This window comes from Anas acuta, chromosome 3, assembly GCF_963932015.1.
Source record: "Anas acuta chromosome 3, bAnaAcu1.1, whole genome shotgun sequence".
NCBI lineage: Eukaryota > Metazoa > Chordata > Aves > Anseriformes > Anatidae > Anas > Anas acuta.
In genome coordinates, this window is record NC_088981.1 from 45,363,689 (window position 1) to 45,383,196 (window position 19,508).

General features: G+C 38.8%; 1 protein-coding gene across 6 annotated transcripts in view; it reads left to right on the forward strand.

Moving 5' to 3' along the window:
* The window catches only part of RPS6KA2 (ribosomal protein S6 kinase A2), a 301,250-nt gene that overhangs the window by 255,252 nt on the left and 26,490 nt on the right, over nt 1-19,508 (forward strand). For all 6 annotated transcript variants that reach the window (XM_068676930.1, XM_068676932.1, XM_068676928.1 and 3 more), the window contains 4 exons: nt 3,860-3,924; nt 12,157-12,259; nt 16,022-16,152; nt 17,911-18,036. In XM_068676930.1, the coding sequence (XP_068533031.1) occupies nt 3,860-3,924; nt 12,157-12,259; nt 16,022-16,152; nt 17,911-18,036 (425 nt within the window). The remainder of the gene's footprint in view (nt 1-3,859; nt 3,925-12,156; nt 12,260-16,021; nt 16,153-17,910; nt 18,037-19,508) is intronic.

A 19,508-nucleotide genomic window follows, 5' to 3' on the forward strand; every position in this document is an offset into this window, starting at 1 on the left:
CCCTTCTACTCATTTTAAATATTCAAATAATAAACTTTCATAGGTCTCTTTTCCCCTTAGTGTATTTCAGGGCTCATGTTGTCCATAATGATTCAAAATCAAAAACAATTATAAATAAAACATTCTTTCATTACTGCACACAGACACTTTTATTACAGTCATAAAACAATCTTAGATAATGAAGTTTTCGCTTATTAACATGAGGCTACTTTTATATAAATCTATATGCACTCCATAATGTGTTTAAGCTGGCAATTAGATCCAAAAGCACTATTTATCATCTTGGACCCTTGTGGGACTGCATGGCATGTAGGAACACTTGCTGGCTTGATTGTGCAGATTATTCTTCACAGAGAGGTCTGGTTACAAAATTGTAGTTAAAGTGAAGTTAAAAAAAAAAAAAAAAAAACAACAAACAAACAACAACAACAACAACAAACACAACAAAAAAAAAAAAGACAAGTAGAAAACTAGAGGAGGGCAGCAGGTGTACAGTCATGGAGCCATGTGCTGCACTTCAGTGCTCAGTCCTCAACTGCAGATTACGGATGGTTCTCTATTTTGAGAACTGTCCACCCCCATGAAGTAGGACAGTCCAGATGGGACCTCTTCTGGGCTTCTTTTCTCTGTGAGATCATATCTCTTTTTCAATACCACTCTAGATTTGTAGAAGGTAGTTGAATGGCCCAAACACAAAGAACAAATCTAGAGAGGCTTCCCCATAAGTACCTAATGCTGTAACTTCTACAGCATTTGATTTCTTTGATTTCTACACAGGGTCAGGGTGGCCCTTAGGGGCTCTCAGAGCTATCCCTGAACATGCCCTCAGGCCACATCTTTCCTCTCTTTTTGGAGGGGACCCAGTCACAAGCCACTGCCAGCAGCCAGAGCACAGGGGCCACGAGGGAGCTGTGGGCTACACAATCAGGTCTCACTGCAGGGAAAATTGGGGAATAAAAACTGCAGGAAGGACTGAATCTTCTCTCTGATGTAAAATCAGCTGTTGTGAATTAGAAGTCCTTCGTTCTTTGCAAAATTAGGCTATTACCATCCTAAATCTCTTTAGTACATTAAGCTAGCCAAAGATGGAGTCAAGCCATGACATTCCCAACAACGTGTTCTTTCTGTGCCAGAGCTCTGAGGTGGCCCCAAGTGGGAAATGCTAATTTTTCAAACAAATACTCATGTCAACTGCATGCTACATTCCTTACTGCACACTTTAATACTCCGCAAATAGCATTTTTGCAGAAAAGAAAGAACAAAAACAGTAGCAAAAAGTGTTTGTTTCAAATAGTATATCATCTGTAAAAGGGCAGTCATTCCCATCACACAATGATCTATCCATAAGCCTACAAGACAGAAAAGTAAAGCAGCAGGGTAGGAAGCAGAGCAGAGAAGACTAAGGAATGCTACCAGTAACTTGGAGTGTCTTTAGCATTTATCCTAGTCCTCTGAAATTGGTTTGGCACTTAGGTTTCACCCTCATTTAGTAAAGAACATCCACAGCACATTACAAAGTTTCCAATCACCACCACTGAACACAAGATATTTTTCACAGATATTTCTTCTCTGAAGAGTTATTTAATATGATTCTTTTCAGAGTAGCTGTGCTGGTTTCATTTTTCTGTTGGCATTGCTGAAATTAGAATGAATCTGTCAGGGGTATCTAGTACAGACTTCAGACTGTGCATGCAAAAACTATGCTAAGAAAGGAATAAAACAAGTCTAATTGCTATCTAAGTCTTAGTATTTTCTTGTCCAATACCTAGAAGTCATAAACAACTATCTTGGGAAGAGCAAGAATAGGGTAAGCATAGGTGATACTTCACACAAATTCTCTCCTAGTCTCCACCTGCTTTAAGGTCAAGCAAGGGTTTTCCTGAACCTCTTGTGGTTTGTCAATGAAGTAATCTTTAGCAGATTTATTTTCCACATACTTTTTTGGTCTCCCCCTGAACCTATATAAGTATTTTGCCTCCGTGTCCTCTTTTTCAAGTAATTCCACATGTCACGCAACTGGCTGCTGTCTGAAGAAGGACCTCCAGATTGCTCTGAACTTGATTCCTACTAGCATCATTTATTGACATAAATTCTCATACAGAAAAAGATGTGGAATGCTTAATCCTTAACTCTCCTCCCCCTCCCTTTCCAAATAATCATGACTTTTCAGATCTCTGTCATATACCCTCCTCAGTCATCTGTTTCCAGGTCATACCCTTTGTTGTTACACTTTGATTTTTTCTTACCTCTATGATACACCCTTTTCTAGGTGAGGGAGTTAACTAGATTCCACACTAACATTGCAGATATACAATAGATTTATACAGCTACATAATGATGTTCTCTCTTTTGTCCTCTTTTCTCTAAGATTTGATTTCATGGTGTGTTTTCCTAGAACTGTCCATTATAACCCAAAGACCTCACTCCTGCCTGGGGAGGAGGGTCACCTCAGAACACCTAATATTGTATGCCAGCCTAGGATTGTTTATCCTTGTGTGCATCTCTTACATTTGTCTATACTATAAGATTACCAGGATGGGGAAGTAATCAGACCAGCATTACTTTTGAGTTATTATGCAGCAGGCCTGACATAATCCGGTATGTTATGTTCACAAAGTGTTTGCTTTTCATATCCATTCATCAGTGAACATTAAGCAGACTGTAGGAAGCTGTTCCTGATCAGTGCATTTTGGCAAACATCAGTAATGTCTTGTACACAAGGATAGCAGATGTCACATTTTACAAAAGCTTGAGTTGACAAGACCTTTCTAAACTGCTTGTAATGCAGATCCTCAGGAAGTACAACTATTGCATTTAAAAAGCTGAGTCCTCTAAGGTGCCTTTTTCAAGATGCTTATTAATCCTGAGTCCTTCTGAGAAACGAGAATGTTAAGCATCCTTGCAAAGAAGCGCTGGGTACCTTTCAGGAACTGGTTCCAAAATTGCATTGTGAAGCCTTTGCTTCCAGATGTTATTTCTCCTTCTGCAAAAATGAAAACTACTATTAATAAAGTCAGATCAACTCTTCCAAAATGGAATGCTAAGTCATCTCTGACAGTTGTTTAATTATTACTGAGCACCTGTTAGTTTTTGCGATGGTATTGAAGCATATAAATTCAACTAAGGGAAGAAAAAAAAAAAATAATAATAATAATCTTTTAAGATTAGATTCATTACCAGATCTCAGGGGAGTTTCCTTAAATTTCCAATAGAGAAAGTTTAATAGAGAAGTCTAACAGTACTACCAGTGAAGGAAAGATACCAGTAAGAGTGATAATTTTGGTACTCATGCAAATTTGAAGATGGTGTTTGAGAAGGGAGAACCTAAAAACCTGACTTGCCTGAAATCATTTGGAGCCTTTTGGTAATTTGGGTCTGAACTTAATAGTAATGCAGTTTTTCCTGCCTTCAGAGAATGGGTGATTATAGAAGGTTTGCTAATCAGTGCAGGCAGGGGATCTCCTGTTGGTGGCAAGAAGCAGCAGTAGCCTTGCTGGAGCTTTGGAATGTTTTGGGGCCCCTCCTGGCCTTGCTGGTGCCTGTGCTCTGCTGCAGCTGAAATCCTATGTCTCATCTGAAGCCTGAAGAGAGCAGCCTTGACACCAGCCTCACTTAAAGAAAAAGAAAAAAACCTTCAGACCTCAAATATCCATTAATGAGGTGCCATTGTCTGCATTTATGGTTGTTTGTATGGTTGTGGCAGTTGTACTGTTCAAGCTTTCTTGTCTAGAAGGAAATTTTAGATGGTGATTCTGGCTTGTCAGAATAAAAGAGGGATGGGGAGGAAAGCTGGAGAGGTGATATCATGTAGCACTTTACTAAGCATGACTTTATTTTGATTCTTTCATTCTCTTGTCAGGTGCTGGATTCGATGGAGTGGAAGAAATTAAACGTCACCCATTCTTTGTTACTATAGACTGGAATGTAAGTGGAACAGCATTTTAATTTTTTATTTTTTCTTAGCTAAATTTTTGAAGACCAACTGGCATGTTTATAAAAGAGATTAATTGATCTCTAAAGTAGAAGAACCAGGACCTAGAGCCTTTTAAGCGGGTACCTATGTCTCTGTCATATATATAAACATTTGTTCTCATACCCCAAAGTGAAAGACATAGAAATCTGTTTTCTGCAATTGTCAGTTTTCTCTGACTGCTTGTCTCTGTTCTGTCTGATGGGCTGGCTAATCACAGTACTACCTGAGGCTCTTTGCAGTGTTCTGCAGAGTAATTTCCACATTCAACTCTAATAAGCATGATTCATTGGTTGTGGGCACTGGATCGGAGTGCAAATGATCAGTTGTAAATAAAGGAATTCCTGTAATATTTCATGTTTCAATTGCAAAGGAACACAGAGCCAAAAGGCTGAGTTTGAAAAAGGTACTCCAAAGTGAAGCTGTCTGATGCTTTAGGTCCCTCCATCCTTCTGGTTTTATGTTCCATACTGAAATACTTGTCCTTCTCATTAGCTCTGGCAAGCTAGACTAAATGCAAGTTTTATTATTCCCAGTGTCAGAGACTTCCAGGAATCTTTTTCTCTCTTGAAAATATTCAGAGTAGCCCCAGGTCCACTTTTGCACATATCTGCCCATGTAGCTCCAAGAAGCCCCAAGACTTCCAGGTGTACCCGTCTCTGAAACACAGCATGGTACTACTGGGACTGGCTGGTGTTGTAAGTCCTCTAACAAAATAGCTTTGTTGGCCCCTTCTAAGTGACTGTAGGACAGGATCTGGCTCTTCTGCTGTGGTGGGCACAACAGAAAACAACACAGGTGGTTTTGCATCATTGGGTATGCAAGTCAGCCAGCCAGGAAATAGCAACTCCTTTTACAAATGGTTGATGTTTTATTAAGGTGAGTCATTAATTTAACATCGGCACTCAAAACAGGAACAGCAAACATTTTATCAAATATAACATGGTTCTAATAAGACATGTCAGACGTGATTCATAGAGTGGTAAACAAGGATTTATTTTATTGCTATCAGCTACAGCTCATAAAGCTGGCTGTAGAGTTTATCTAAGTGCTTGATTCAGACTTGCAGTGAGGTTAAACCTCTGTTTTTCAGTATCATGTTTGTTCAAATCAATTATTTTTTGTCAAACTTGGAGGCAAACTGTTCTCTATCTGAGCATCTGCCAACGCATCATAGCTCCTGTTTTCCACATCCACTAGAATTTTCTAGTTTAATTTTGTCTTACCTATGTTATGGTGTCGTTACATCTTTTTAATATTTGATCTGAATTCACTCATGAATGCCAATGTAACAGGTCGCTGTTCTTATTAATGCAATTCTTACCATAAATTCTGGTAAAACAGTATGAATCTGTCCCACAGCCATTCTCAAAACACTGCCCAGGGCTTTACAATAAAGCTAGCATCTCTGTGAAAACACATTTTGCGGTGCCCAAGTGGCCTTTAGAAGACAGACAGAATCACTTATTTTGGAAAAACTCATGAATCTACTTTGGACTGCATGTTGAAGAGTTGGCATGACTCATAAGCATGCTACAAGATGATCAATGAAAGTGGAGTTTGAGAATTTTCTTTATGGTACTACTGATTTTTGTCCTATTATATATGTTCTGGAGTCTAGATATTTTTTTTTTCCTTCTGCTTTTTACTAATCATAAGATTCTGTTTAAAGAGTTTACATTTACAAAAAAATTACGGGGTATGTTGCATCAGCTTTAAGGGTAGTTTTAAATATAGACAATCCTACAGAGATGATGTTGTTATTGTCTGCATTCCTCTGGTCCTCAGCTTTGCAATTAAAGTAAATACAGGGTAGGTGCATAAATATTAATTCAGCTGGGAGCATTGAAATGGTGGCAGAGTTTCTCCTTTTCTGTTTGCTAGTAGAGCAACTCAGTAACTCATCATGGAGAAATGAGTCTCTGCATCTTGAAAACATGTTCAGCAAGGTCCATTGTATAGTCCTTCAACATTTGAAATGTTCTTGTGGAGAGGTCAGGGAAATATATACCATCAAGAGAGTAGGTGTGCTTAAACATGACTTGGAAGCAGAGATGGAGGTTTATTTAACCACCCTGTGTTGGCTTATCTAGCCCTGTAACTTTGCTGTAAAATGTAGCTGTAAAGATTCATTTTAATCCAACATTATTGCACTCTCTTGGAGACTGATGGATCATTATTACACAGATCAGCTATCATCTTTATAATCCATTTCCTCATTTAATCTTAATTTTACTATCATTCATGGAGGTCCTGTGCAGTTTATCTAGTTACAGCAGCAGCAAAGTATGCATTTCAGAGTGGCGTGAGCCACCCCAGCCTTGAGCTGAAGCCAGGATTTTGTGTTATGATGATGATCCAACCGTTAGCACATTCCACATCCATGGAAAGAAACAGAGCATGGTCATAGAGAAAAAATGGGTCATGCACAAGTGTTTAGTGCTGATCTCTCTGTTGTTGCATGAAAAGAGTCCCCAGTGCCCTCATTTTTTTATTTCCATCATGTATATAAAATCAATAAACAATGACATTGATAAGGCAGGATATGAATGTTGATTTGTTTTATACTTTGGTAATATAAAGGCCCCAGTGAGCAAGGAGGCAAGCTCTCATGGAGAGCTAAGCTACCTTGACAGGTAACACTGCTGTGTTATCATACCAGTGTAGGAACTTTCAGAGGCTGTAGTAAAATGATCCTCTATCAGAAGTCCCTTTATCATGAAGGGTCAGAATGGGTTATTATCTTCTAGAAACCCAATGCAAAAGATGTCTTTTTTAAGCAAGCTTTTTCCTACAATAGGAGTGACATGGTAACCAGGAACAAAGTACCAAGCTGCTTCATCTCAGTTAAAAAAAAAAAAAAAAAAAAAAGAGTTTCAAAACAAAAATGAGAGTTAGTTGCTTGTTTCCAAGTTATGTGTGATGTCTAGACATCTTGGTGATGAAATCATTAGAATTGCAGACAGAAATGTATAAATCAGATCTTCATCTACTGTCAGAGCTGTTCCCTTGGGTTTTGGGTTCAGGCTTGGTTATTGTCTCTATCACTGAAATGTTTACCTGTTGAGGCAGTCATTTCCCACTTGTTTCCCGTCTCTCACTGTCTTCAAACAGACACAACCAGACGCAGCGTCTGGTTTGGATGAAGACACTGAATGCAGTGGAAATGACATACAGTGTAAAAAGTATTGTGATGATGCTGCAGATGCTCATGCCAAGTACAGCAGAAACAATAGGTACAAGCCTGGAAAGCATGAATGTGGCTAGAGAAAAACGTCCTCCTCCAGTCCTTTCCCACAATATCTTTGCTCCATTCCCATACTCTGGGGCGCTGCCTTTCAGTCCAGATGTAGTTTGTGTTGTGTAGGTAGGACTAAATGAACTGGGGACAATCTAATATAGAATATTTATGACAAAATTTAAACTGTGTCATGAGCTAGTCTCTGTGTGAGTCTTGTTTTCATGGCTGTTGTCACCCAGTAACAAAACTCTAAGTCCTCACTTTGCAGGGTGAAAAATAGATGAAGGTTTCTGCAAATATCACTTACTGCTCTAAGGCATTTAGTAGACACTATGATGCAAACTGGATAGATACTGTGTTAAATGAATGAACTGTCTTTCATGATCAAGGCTGTGATTCCCAAGAAGATTAGGTGCACAGCTCCTTCCAAGTTTTACCTGCTTACTACATATGTACCCCTTTCCTCCCTAAGACAAGCAGGCCCCAATTCAGATAATTTCAGATAATTTCAGTCAATGGATCTTAGAAAGCACAGCCTGGCTCTTGGTATTTGTACTTCTGTTTCTTCTTTCCAGGTCATGCTTAAAGAATTTCTGGCTTTTCTCTGAAAATAAAAAATGAAATCTGTTTTTGCAGATTGCAGGCAGAGGACTTGGACTAAAGCAGTGGTTTTTATTTAGATGACAGGCTAAATTGTAACTGGAGCAACTGACATCCTAGAAAAAGAACTGTCAAATACTGCTGGGAAGGAGTGAGAAGAAAGGGGACACAAGTTCTTTTTCCTCTAATATTAATCAGAGATCAAAGTGATCTGGAATTGTGAATCATTTAATTACAGATTATGCAAACAGCAAAAGTTGATCCCAAGGTCTGAATTCTGCTAGCTTCTCTATCACTTGTAGGCAATAACATTGTGCCATTAATCTAGAGGAGGACAAACATTTTAGGAGGTAGTTCATTCTTTTGTCTGCCTATTAGGTTTTCCGTGACAGGTGTATGTATCAAGGGAGTTTATTTTCACACTATGAATGCGTCACTGTGGAGGGTAGCATCTTTCAGTTTCTGGAAGGTGTCTAAGTAGTAATTCAATTTTCATTAAAGAAACCATTGAGGAAATGACTAAATAGATTTTGACTAAATTAAACTTTTTTCTTTTTTATTTATTTTTTTAATGGGGGATGGGGGTGGTTTTTATTGTTTTGGGGGTTTTGACATTTTCAAGGCACATATACATACAGGCATTTGTTTTTCTGCATTTCTGCAAGAAAATTAGTTATTTTTAATTTGTTTTCTTTATCCACAAATCAGAAAGAATGTTGAAATATAGTGTTATATTGTGGGTTGCAAGGTTCTGGAAATAAATTCAGTTTGAAAGTTCCTGTATTCTACATATTCACATGTTGACTTAGCAAAAGAGAAATGTTTCCGTTCACATTGCTTCAGCATTTGCTGAGCTGCCAGAGTGCCATGTGGAGACTGAAACCCATGTTCTTGTCTCTGGTCCCTGCTCTGAGCCCAGCCCATGGGCTGCAGTACATTTCCCTTGATGCACACTTGCAAATGGTCCCACAGGGGACTGTGAGAGCTCAGCCAGAAAGGACAGCATGAGAGTCCTGTCACAGAGGTGTAGGTGACTCAGAGGAGTCACAGTGCACAGAAGGGAAGGAGGATGTTATTTTACTGTCCGGCTAAGCTGAAATTATAGTGGCACCAAAGCATGGCACCGTGCCACTGTGCACACCAGCAGCCACCTATCTCCGTTTTTGCACCGTCTCTGGTTCTTGTCTGATGCTGTGATTAACAAGTTCAGCAAGCTATGCCAGTAGAAAGATAATTCTGTGAAAATCCTGGTACACAACAATGTCATACGAATGCCAGTGCAGGCACAATGCAAGCAGAGAAAGCAGGTGGGCTTTTTGGTAGCAGCCAAACATTGGCTTAACTAAGCTACAATGAGAAACATCTTCAGAGCAGGAGGTACCCAATTCTAACTGTCACAGATTGACACCAAACTGTTGAAAGATTTCAAAGTTACCTTGCTATGTACTCTGGTTGGTCCATCAACCCTGAATAATTTTGGGAGCATGGTAAGAGATAATAAGTTAATACATTTCACGTAAAATGAGAAATATTCTTGGAAAGTCCAGAAGGATCTCAAACCCTCCGAGAGATTTGTTCTCTACTCACATGGAAGACAATGGCTGTGATTCTTCCTGTTTTCTTAGGTCAGTTTCTGTCGCTTTGCATATTGGAGTAGACAAGATACAGGACATTTAAAGGACATTAAAGGAAGATGTTCTCTGCCTGCAGCAAGCTTTCACATTTAACTCTGCATTGTGGTTTAGTTAGAATTGGCTTTGGTTGTACTGGTTCTCTCAGGACAGTGCAGCCAGTGTGGGGTGGCAAAGCCCACAGATGACACTGCTTTGCTCTTTCTTGTTCCTCAATGCTACCTTGATGCAAGATGCTACATCAGGTAGCATCTTGCTACCTGATTCAGGAGCCTGGGAAAAATGTTTTAGGCGGTTTACCTTTTGCTGTTCCTAATCGTCTGGTCAGAAACACCAGAAACAATTTTTATTGCATGTAGAAAAGGAAATGGAAAAGGGTGTCGTCCAGTTTACACTCAGAGGAGGTTCCTTTCTCCCACACAAGAAACTTCTTTGTTTCCATCCCCTCCCAACAAGCGGATTTGTGATTACACATCTTTAGGTGGCTTGTGAGTCATGATGAATCTCAAATCCCTCCTTAGTAGTGGAGGATGTGGGTTAGGGATTCAAAACACAAATGTGGATCCAGCAGCACTTAAGAAACTGCAGATGGGGGGTGCAGAATTGAGAGGCCAGGGAGAATATGGTTACGATAATCAAGAGCGAGTGCAGTTCACGAATGATGTACAGTTGTAAAATGTTTTCCAATTTTTGGACCTCACAGGATGAGGGGTGCATTTGATTCAAAAAGGAAGCGTGTGTGTGACCATATTGCTTTCTGCAGTAAAAGGACTACAGTTGTGAATTAAGACAAATAAAGGGAAGCTGGAAGCAAATAGCTTTCGCAAGGTGACATCCTAGCAACAGAGAGACCCTCAGTAGGTGATGAGTGCTGTTTTAAAGCTCTGTGCAGACAGAAAAACGTATATGTTAATTACTAGCTTGATACTTTTCAGTTGATGACTGACACTTCCTGCTTAAGATCGCAACTGGCTTTTAATTATTTGGAAGACTGGCTTTCCATTGTGGCTCACTGCAATTATTCATCTCTTTTTCTCTCAGAAGATACGGAGCAGTTTTACGCAAGCAAGAACTTTTTATGTTGAAATGGCCATTAATTATTGCAGAGTCGTTTCCAGCCTCACCATTCCACTTTTCCAAGGAATCATAATTCAGCCACAAACATCTGCTTTATGCTAATGCTAATACTATGCTGCAGAATGTCCTACCTCAAGAACCATTAATCTATGCAAAATGAAGTTTAAATTATGTTGATGTATATATATCTTGGGTTTGACCACATGCTTTATATTATAGAAGTTAATTCACCACAAAAAAAAAAAAAAAAAAAGAAAAAAAAAAAGCCAGAGTTAAGACTCTTCCTGTATGCAGAGAACTGGACAAACATTTATTAATCTCCATTAAATATTCTGAAAAATCAGCTCATTATGAAGTTTTTTTAAGAGTTAACCTGAAAATACATATTGCAGGCAGTCATAAAATTGCTCTCTAGCAATTTTGTGACCTAAAAGTTTGAAAGAAATGTCATATTTTTGCTTAGACATGTTAATTATTGGGGGCTGTCTGTGGCAACTAATTCAGCTCTTTGAAATCTGAGAACAAAAGCATTGCTAGAAAGAGAGTACAGCCTAGGGATGGAAACGTGGGGCAGGGAGTCAACTGTGAGCTCTGTCATGCTGTCAAGCTGCCATCAGCGTGGTGTTCAGGTTTTGCCAGTTCGAGGAGAGATGATGCAAATATTGCTGAAATCAATAGGACTCTTTCCATTAACCTCTGTAGGCTTCAGGTTAGATTCAGGCATAATGAGCCTCAGTTTATTCATCTCCCAGAGTGCATGCACATGTGTGTGTATGAATGCTTACAAAGAAGCACAGTGAAGCAATTTCTTAAACATTGCTAAGCATGAGTAAAGAGGCCAGAAAATCCCTGGTAATGAAGGCAGAGTATTGCCATGCATATATGTGACTGTTACTTACATGCTCCCCTACATGCCCCTCGCTCACCTTGCAGTCCTTACCTGTTTACACACTCTGCTCTTCCTCAGCTTTTTCCTTGTTTTTTCTCGTCTGCACAAGCACATTTAGGCCTTTAACATGATTTCATGTCCATCTGCAGTGCTTTCTTCCTACTGTGTTTTGATGGGAATTTCTTCTACTGAACCCCTTCCATTTTCCAGATATGCCAAAAGAACAAATCGCTTGTTTAGGTTGTGAGCTCCAAGCCTGTTGCTCAGCTCCGTCTGGCAGAGCTCCCAACATATTGCTAGTTCTTTACAAATAATAAATGCTAATAAATGCTAAAGCAGTCACCACTTCCTAGTGGTTATTTGTGCTCGTTGTCGTTGCTGTAATGCTGAAGTCACCCACGTGCAGTTTCTTGGTGCTACCATTGCATGTGCCAGCCCTGCCCATAAGATCAATGAATTTTCAGATGCCCCAGACGGAATATTCCATAAGTCCATGTTCAACCAGAAATATCTGTGTTTATATGCCAAGTTCTAGTAAGTAAAAACTGCAGGGACCATCCAGGGCACGGATTTTAAGCTTACCAGTCAGGGAAGAACCAGAGCTATGGCTTTATCATCTTCTTTGTCAGTCTTGAAGGATGGCACTGAGATGACAAAGGACATGATAAACAAGGGGGAGCATATATGTGGGTACTGAAGGTACACAGTTTGTTGTTATGTTGCTGCCTGTGGTCTGTTCTTCTTGTAGAAACTATACAGGAAAGAAATCAAGCCACCTTTCAAGCCTGCAGTGGGACGACCAGAAGACACCTTTCATTTTGATCCAGAGTTCACATCTCGGACCCCCACAGGTTGGTGCAATTGCACATGGGTGACTGATCTTTTTAGTGATTCAGCGATACTCTCCCTCCCCATTCCAACTGAGTCAAAAAGTCTGATCACCCATAGGATTGCTGGATTTTGCAATGTTCAGCAGAAAGCAGAGTAGTTTGCATTTCTAAGAAAAGAAGTTCATAAAACATTTCACCAACTTCACGTTACCACAATACCATCTTCACATTGCAGACATTAATATCTGCATTTTTTAGAGTAAAACTAATAGTTGATTTGCTATTTTATTACTATTATTGTTGTTTAAGTTAGCTGAATTTATCTGTTTTAAATTACCTCAACTGTTTTAAGTTATCTCAACTTCAAAGAACCTTGAATCTCTGCAAGGTAGTATTTAAATACATATTCTATAGGTGTTTTCTTTGATTATTAAATGTCATAGACTGTGGACTATTGGAAGTTAATAGTAATGGATGGTTAATAGTAATAGAGAATCATCAGATTCTCAGATCAGTGGAACTATGCTGAAAGGGAATTTGGTCTATAATACTTAGAAAATTCTTATAGTGAGGATGTTGCTCTTATAATTTCTCTTTCCTAACAAGTATATCACATTTTGTGCAATATATCTTGGTTGCTGCACAAAATATCAAAACAAGAATATCAGTAACCTCAGAAGGGTAATCCCAGTTATAACATTGCCTCTTGCTAGACATATATTCTAGTCTTGGTTCCTAGGGTGTTTTAGTTTGGGGTTGTGGTTTTTTGTTTGTTTGTTTGTTGAGGATGTGCAGTCTTACACAATGTATATTAAAAAAAAAGAAAAAGTTTTTCTCTGGGTATCTGGAAACATGGCAAATATATTTCACACTTTCATATTTCTGATTTTAGCTTTAGTTCAGATTTCAGAGGACCCACATGGCTATTTCTCTAAAAAAATGAAGAGTACAAGTTAGTCTGATCTCGAGAAAAATGTAGGCCACTTCCGTGGAAAGTCTCAAAGAAAAGCTAAGAGTTTGGATTGTTTTGGAAATTCACACATCATCCATTGTGCTGCCATGAAAACCCTTGTACTTCATGCATGTGCTGATGTCCAGGATTATATTTTACACTGTATGTGTTGTTGCTATTGCCTCATTCAGTTTAGTATCTCATGCAAGACACTGACTGAGAAGGTTTGTCTTGGGGTGGGAGCTAGAGTAGGGGGATGGACTGCCATGGCTTCTGGTTCATGCTGTTATGAAAAGTAGCCTGAGAACCAAACCCTATAATTTCCAAATGGGAGTAATTGTGAGTTCCTGTACACTTCCAGAGCAATAGAAAAGCCCTTGCAGATTGGCAGCACATGTATATTACCAAGGAGAGTAATTACAAGGAGAGTGTCTTTATGAATGAACTCTACTGCCTAGAGTCAGGTTCATGTCAAAGTTCTAGATCCAGTACCTTGCCAGTCTTGCAGTTCGCTCTATCACAGAAAGCTTTCTTTGGCCTGGAGGTTGAAACAGCTTTCTGCAAATATGATTTCACATTAACATTTCTCAGGGACTCATCTGAGTTGGAGGTGTTTTTTTCTAGCCTCTGGTTTCTGAAGTCCACCATTGTGGACCAAAATTTCATTTATGTTGACTCAGCTATCTGTCCCTGAGCCTAATAGGGAGCAGGAAACTGAAGTGATCCAGGTAATAAGTGGTGATTTGAACAAGGATCAGACCAAGACATTGTGGTGATCCAACTTAGAGCTCAGTACACAAATGGCTGTGTTATTTTAAGTGATGGGGTTCCATAACCAGCAAGACATATTAAGCTGGCTTTACTGATGAGAAAAAGTATGTAAGATTATACCTCAGGTGTCTAAATCTCCTCTTCTGCAAATAAGAAAATAATGTTTACTAACCCTAGTGAAGCATATTGATGTAAATTACTTAAGATTTATGAACTCTATAGATCGTGTAATGTGAGATGCTTAAGTGGGACAAAGCATTATGGCTTTTACAGTTAGGAAGGTAAACATTATATGAGACAGGTGTTTGCACGTGGCTATAATTCAGATATATGAAGTGATTCTGGATTTATTGAGACTGTGAAAATTATAGTTCATAACTATCACAGTTAGTTAACATGATTTAAAAACAGTTTTATATTTAACACTAGTGTTTTAACATTTAGTTCATACGATGGGCATATCAGTCAGTGATGATGAATATTTTATATTGAACACCAAATAATCAGTAGCTCTTTTACAGTGTTTGATAAAGAGATTAGTGGGGAATTATGAAGGAACAATTATTTTAAATAAGGATGACCTAACATTTGTGGTTTGGTGCTGGATCACAGCTTTCCTAAAAATCAGGAGTGTTCAGATCTGAACATTCCCTTTTCAAAGCAAATATTTTTTTTTCCCCTTAATTAATCTCTCTCAGAAAATTGCTGTAGTATATTTGCCATTGTGAGAAGTACCCAGTGATGCAAGAGTTTTGGTGTGATTCATCCCTGTATTTGCAAGGGCAGTACGCATCAACACTCTGAGATAAACAAATAGCCCACATCATTTTACCACAAAACACATAGCTTTTTCACATGCTTTGGAGTGAGGTCAGACTTGCTGTACTTATTTCTGACTCCGGTTAAAGCTGAGGAGACTTTGTAATGAGATGTAGAATTAGCTGCAGTCTCAGTTTTGTTTATTTCTGGGCAGATAATTTATTTTTACCATATTATGGCTTCAGAAGGACTAAACCTCATCATGGTAAATCACATGTTGCATTGGAGGAAATGCAAAGGAGAGTGGGTAAAAGAATGACTAGAAGATGAGTAAATTTGCACAGCATATGTATCAAAACACCCAGCCAGCTCCCCAGAAATGGTTTGTAGTGCTGCTCTTCCTGCTTAAGGGAATGCCCAGGACAGAACATACAGTGGGGAGGAAGATTTCTTCAAAGCATCTCAGAATTTTAAGTGAAGCACACCTCTTCTCTTCTTGCTTTGGTGGGATGTTTCTCTCAGCGAGTGGTGGCATAGATAAGAGGGACTGTTCTCTGGTTGTTTCATTCCAGAGGCAGAACAATTCAGGGCTCTTTGAACTTCAGACATTCCTCTGCTGAGTGGGGAAGTTAGTTAAAACACCCCTGGATAGTTTGTTCACCTGAGGACAAGCCAATCAACCTCTTCACTGGAGTAGGTCCCAGCTCCTAAAGCTGCTCCAGGAAGACCGTTGTGAAATTGCAAACCACCACTGCTGGAACATCGTGCTTTTACACCTGCTTCATGTGTTTGCATTCTTGTCACCCACACAACACACCACATTACCCTAGCTTTTGTAATTTCTGTAGTCAGTGTGCCGCAAAGGACAGATGAAGCATCCCATAGCTTTTTTCCACTCTCTGAAGAACTTCTTCTAAGCCAAAGGGGTGCACTGTCTTGAGCAGTCCATCTTTCCTCTCACCTCACTGTCCTGTGCCTTCTCTCTGTGTGCAGATTCCTGGCACAGGCAGTGCTTCCTATTGGAAAGGACAGCCACTGTGGAAAAAAAAAAAAAAAAAAAAAAAAAAAAACTCTGTATCCAAGATCCTTGCAGATAATATCCCTGCGTTGTTCAGATCCAGAGAAAAGGGACAGAGAAGGCACATCAAAGTTTTGATTATGGAGGTGAATTGGATTCATGCGTGTCTACCAGTTCAGCAGTCTGCTGCTGACTGGCAGGGGTGACTTTGTCTATTGCAGGTGCTGTGCCATTTCTTTTAATCCTTTGTGCAGCTCATGAAATAATTTTCTTCCTTCTACAGATTCCCCAGGTGTTCCTCCAAGTGCCAATGCTCATCATCTTTTCAGAGGGTTCAGCTTTGTTGCCTCTAACTTGGTGCAGGAGCCTGCACAGCAAGATGTGCACAAAATCACTGTTCATCCAATTGTGCAGGTACAGATTCTGATGTTAAACTTTGCATTTGATGGGCAGATACAAATGTGTGATTTGTATTTAAACTGTCTCAAGATTTCACAGCTACCCAACCCTCATCTGTTTCTACACAGCATGTAGGAGATGGAAAATGAGATATTTTTTTTCCAAATGCTTTTATCTTTATATTCATGTTCTCTACTCTCCTGTAAATGAAATAGGGATCACACCTTGTCACAGCTCAAATGAAATGCACTTCTGAATACCTGACGCACTATTCCAGTTGTGCATACAGGGCAGGTAATGGAGTGCTGTTTTTTCAGTAAACTATGTCATTCTCCATAGTTTTGTCTTGAACTGTGTGATACAGTCTGTGCTGGCAGAGGGGCTTAATGAACGACTCCTGTAGGCTCCCACATACATGAAGCCCAAGCTTTTGGATGTAAAAGGCCACTCTGCTCTTGTTGTGATTGCACAAGAGCCCGGTTGTACTCACATAACCCAGAGTGTCTTGATGAGGGAAGAAAATTGCCAGACACTTGGTTTCTTGTTGACATTCCCCTATGACACGCTCTCCACTTATTGTAATTTCCCATTAGTGTAAACCAGAAATAAATTGCTACAAATGGCTCAACAGAGCAGAGGAACAGTGAAGCAGGAGAGGAATTGCAGTGCTCAAAAAGGCAGCAAATTTTCCCATAAGGAAAGAGTTCCTCCCTTGCCCACAGTGAGAGGTACTTTGCTTCAAGAGGAGAGTCCTTGTCTGTGGCATCAGTTTTCATGCTTGTTTTAATAATTTATACTTTATTCTTAAAGACTCTCTTATGCACTACAAAGTGAATTATTAACCAAGCAATTACATCCCAGATGTTGTGTGTGTGAAAATGTATTGAATTTCACATTTGCATGTCTTTCAAGGTTACATGTCTTAGAAGGTTCTATGTGAACTTTACTAAGGAACATACATTTTCAGAGAGAAGATCCTAGAGGATTTGTAGAGCTGCTGGTCATTTTTTTGAGTCCTGAAACGGTGTTTGCAGCAAGGCCTCAGATTTGGGCTTTGGGAAGCCATCACCACCTAACCAATCCACCTGCCCAAATGCATTCCAAAGGGCATATGAACTAGTGGTGCCATAATTCATTTTATACCGCTCAATAATAAAATAAGAAGTTTTAAAGTACTGTCATATTATTTTCACTAGAAACATATTTACTTAAGTTATGCTGGCTTAACATGATATTTTTTCTCTCACACAGAATTCATAGTAATACATATTCTTAACAGGACCTCCACTGGACTGGAGATACACCCCATATGTGGGGTATCTGTTTTGAAACCTGTGAAGCTATTAGCTGTTTATGTTGTCTGGCCCTTCAGTTAGAAATTAGTTTTCTAAGTATTTTTTAATTAGAAACAAGTTTATATTGTCAAGAATTGTGGGTTTGCCAAAAGTTTTGGGCCCACAGTTCCCTGTGAATTTCTAATAGGAAGTGGTTGTCTGAATTCCCTAAATAGTTTAGAAAATCACTGCTTTTTTTTTTTGCCATTACTTCTGCATGAGCAACTCCATCTTCCAGACTGAAAAGTGGTAAAAAGTGCTGGGATACACTTGCTTAGGTAAAGTGCTTCTGATTTTTTGTTTTTATCTGGACTTAGAAAACCAACTAAGACAGGAGAATTCTGTGGAGAAGGTGAGATCAAGCACTTCCTTAAGACTAGGCTAGTCCTTGTGTTTATATACCCATGTCCTGATTTCCTTATTTTGTCTTTCTCTATAGCAATTACATGGGAACAATATTCACTTTACAGATGGATATGAGATCAAGGAGGACATAGGAATTGGCTCCTATTCAGTGTGCAAGAGATGTGTTCATAAAGCAACAGAAACAGAGTTTGCGGTGAAGGTAAGAAATCCTTCTAGCAGGTGCCAGAAATGTGGTTTGACATTGCTCTGTCTGCCTGGGCAACAGTGTGGTCAGTGGATATTTAGTTGGTTTATTTCTTGTCAGTGTTGCTTGTTTTTTTTGTTTTTTTTTTTTTCAAAAGATGAGGGGGTTAACAGTAAGTCTTACATTATTTCTCACACCTAAATCTCATCAAGTAAAATGGAAAAAACCCTTTCATGGAAATTCTGACAATCATTCCAGCCATGCTCTTTGCCTTCTACATGTGATTTTTATCCTACATAATGATTACATAACACATTACGATTTTGATCCTACATTGAATCATCATAAATAAACACAATAACACATAAAATGATTGCAAAATTGATTCCCACTTGATTGCAAAACACAAATTTTTTCTTCTTAAGTTTAGTTCTTGCAGTTCTCATTGTAATAAGAGAGATATGCCAGTGAAAAACGTAGTCACCTTCAAATAATTAGATTTCCTTTTGTCTTCTTGACACTCAGCACCAGCATGCTACACAAAGGAGCAAAAGACAAGCTTCAGTAGAGATTCAAAATGTAAATTCAGTGGAAATTAGTTGGATCTTAAAGACAAATCAGTGAACTTCAGAGCTGGTCAAGCAATACCATATGTCACAGCAGCCAGCAGCCGGGAAGCTGCAGGATATATGTAGGAGGGAATCTGTTCTGATAGGAAAGAATGGCTCTCCAGCAGAACTGCTTTGGAAGGTCACAGTCATTGGGCTAAATTACAACCTCCATTAAGTGCTGTTGGTTAATAGTGTGCAGCTTTTACAGAAGGCAGACAAGTCTAGTGTATGTATCAAGTGATCATGATGTTAAATCTCAGAGGAAAAGTTCCAAACACTGAATTTTCTTTGGGAGAAAGTAGTACTAATTAAAACACTCATATGTTAGAAACGTATTTAGTGATTTTGTTCTTGTACCAAAAAGAGGCAAAATTAGAGTAAATGAGGAATTAGAATAACGAATTTGGAAGGACACAGACAATTAAGTCAGATCCTTTCATTCTGTATGATCTCATGGGAACAGATTGCTTAAATGAGTATAAGACAAAAAGTAGTTCCTTGAAATCAGTACATGGAGAAATATATTTAGTAGTATTGCAGTAAATTAAGTATTGTAGTCAACTGCCTTTCTATTTCTTGTATGTTAAAAATTGTAGTAAATTTTAATGTAGTAATTGTAGTAAAATATGCAAACTTAGTTTTTAAATGAAATTGTGTCTGTGTTTTTAAATAAGAAGATGAGAGTTTAAAGAAGTGATCCAAATTGCAGTCCATGAGATAAGTGAGCTGCAGGTATTCAACAAAATAATATTAAACTTTTTTATTCAGTCTTAAAATAATTTTAAACTTTTTATTCAGTCTTATTTTCCATGGCAAAACTGAAGATAGTGCATTCTCCTTTAAAGCCCTTGAAAGTTTTGTTTTCACCAAGTGGTG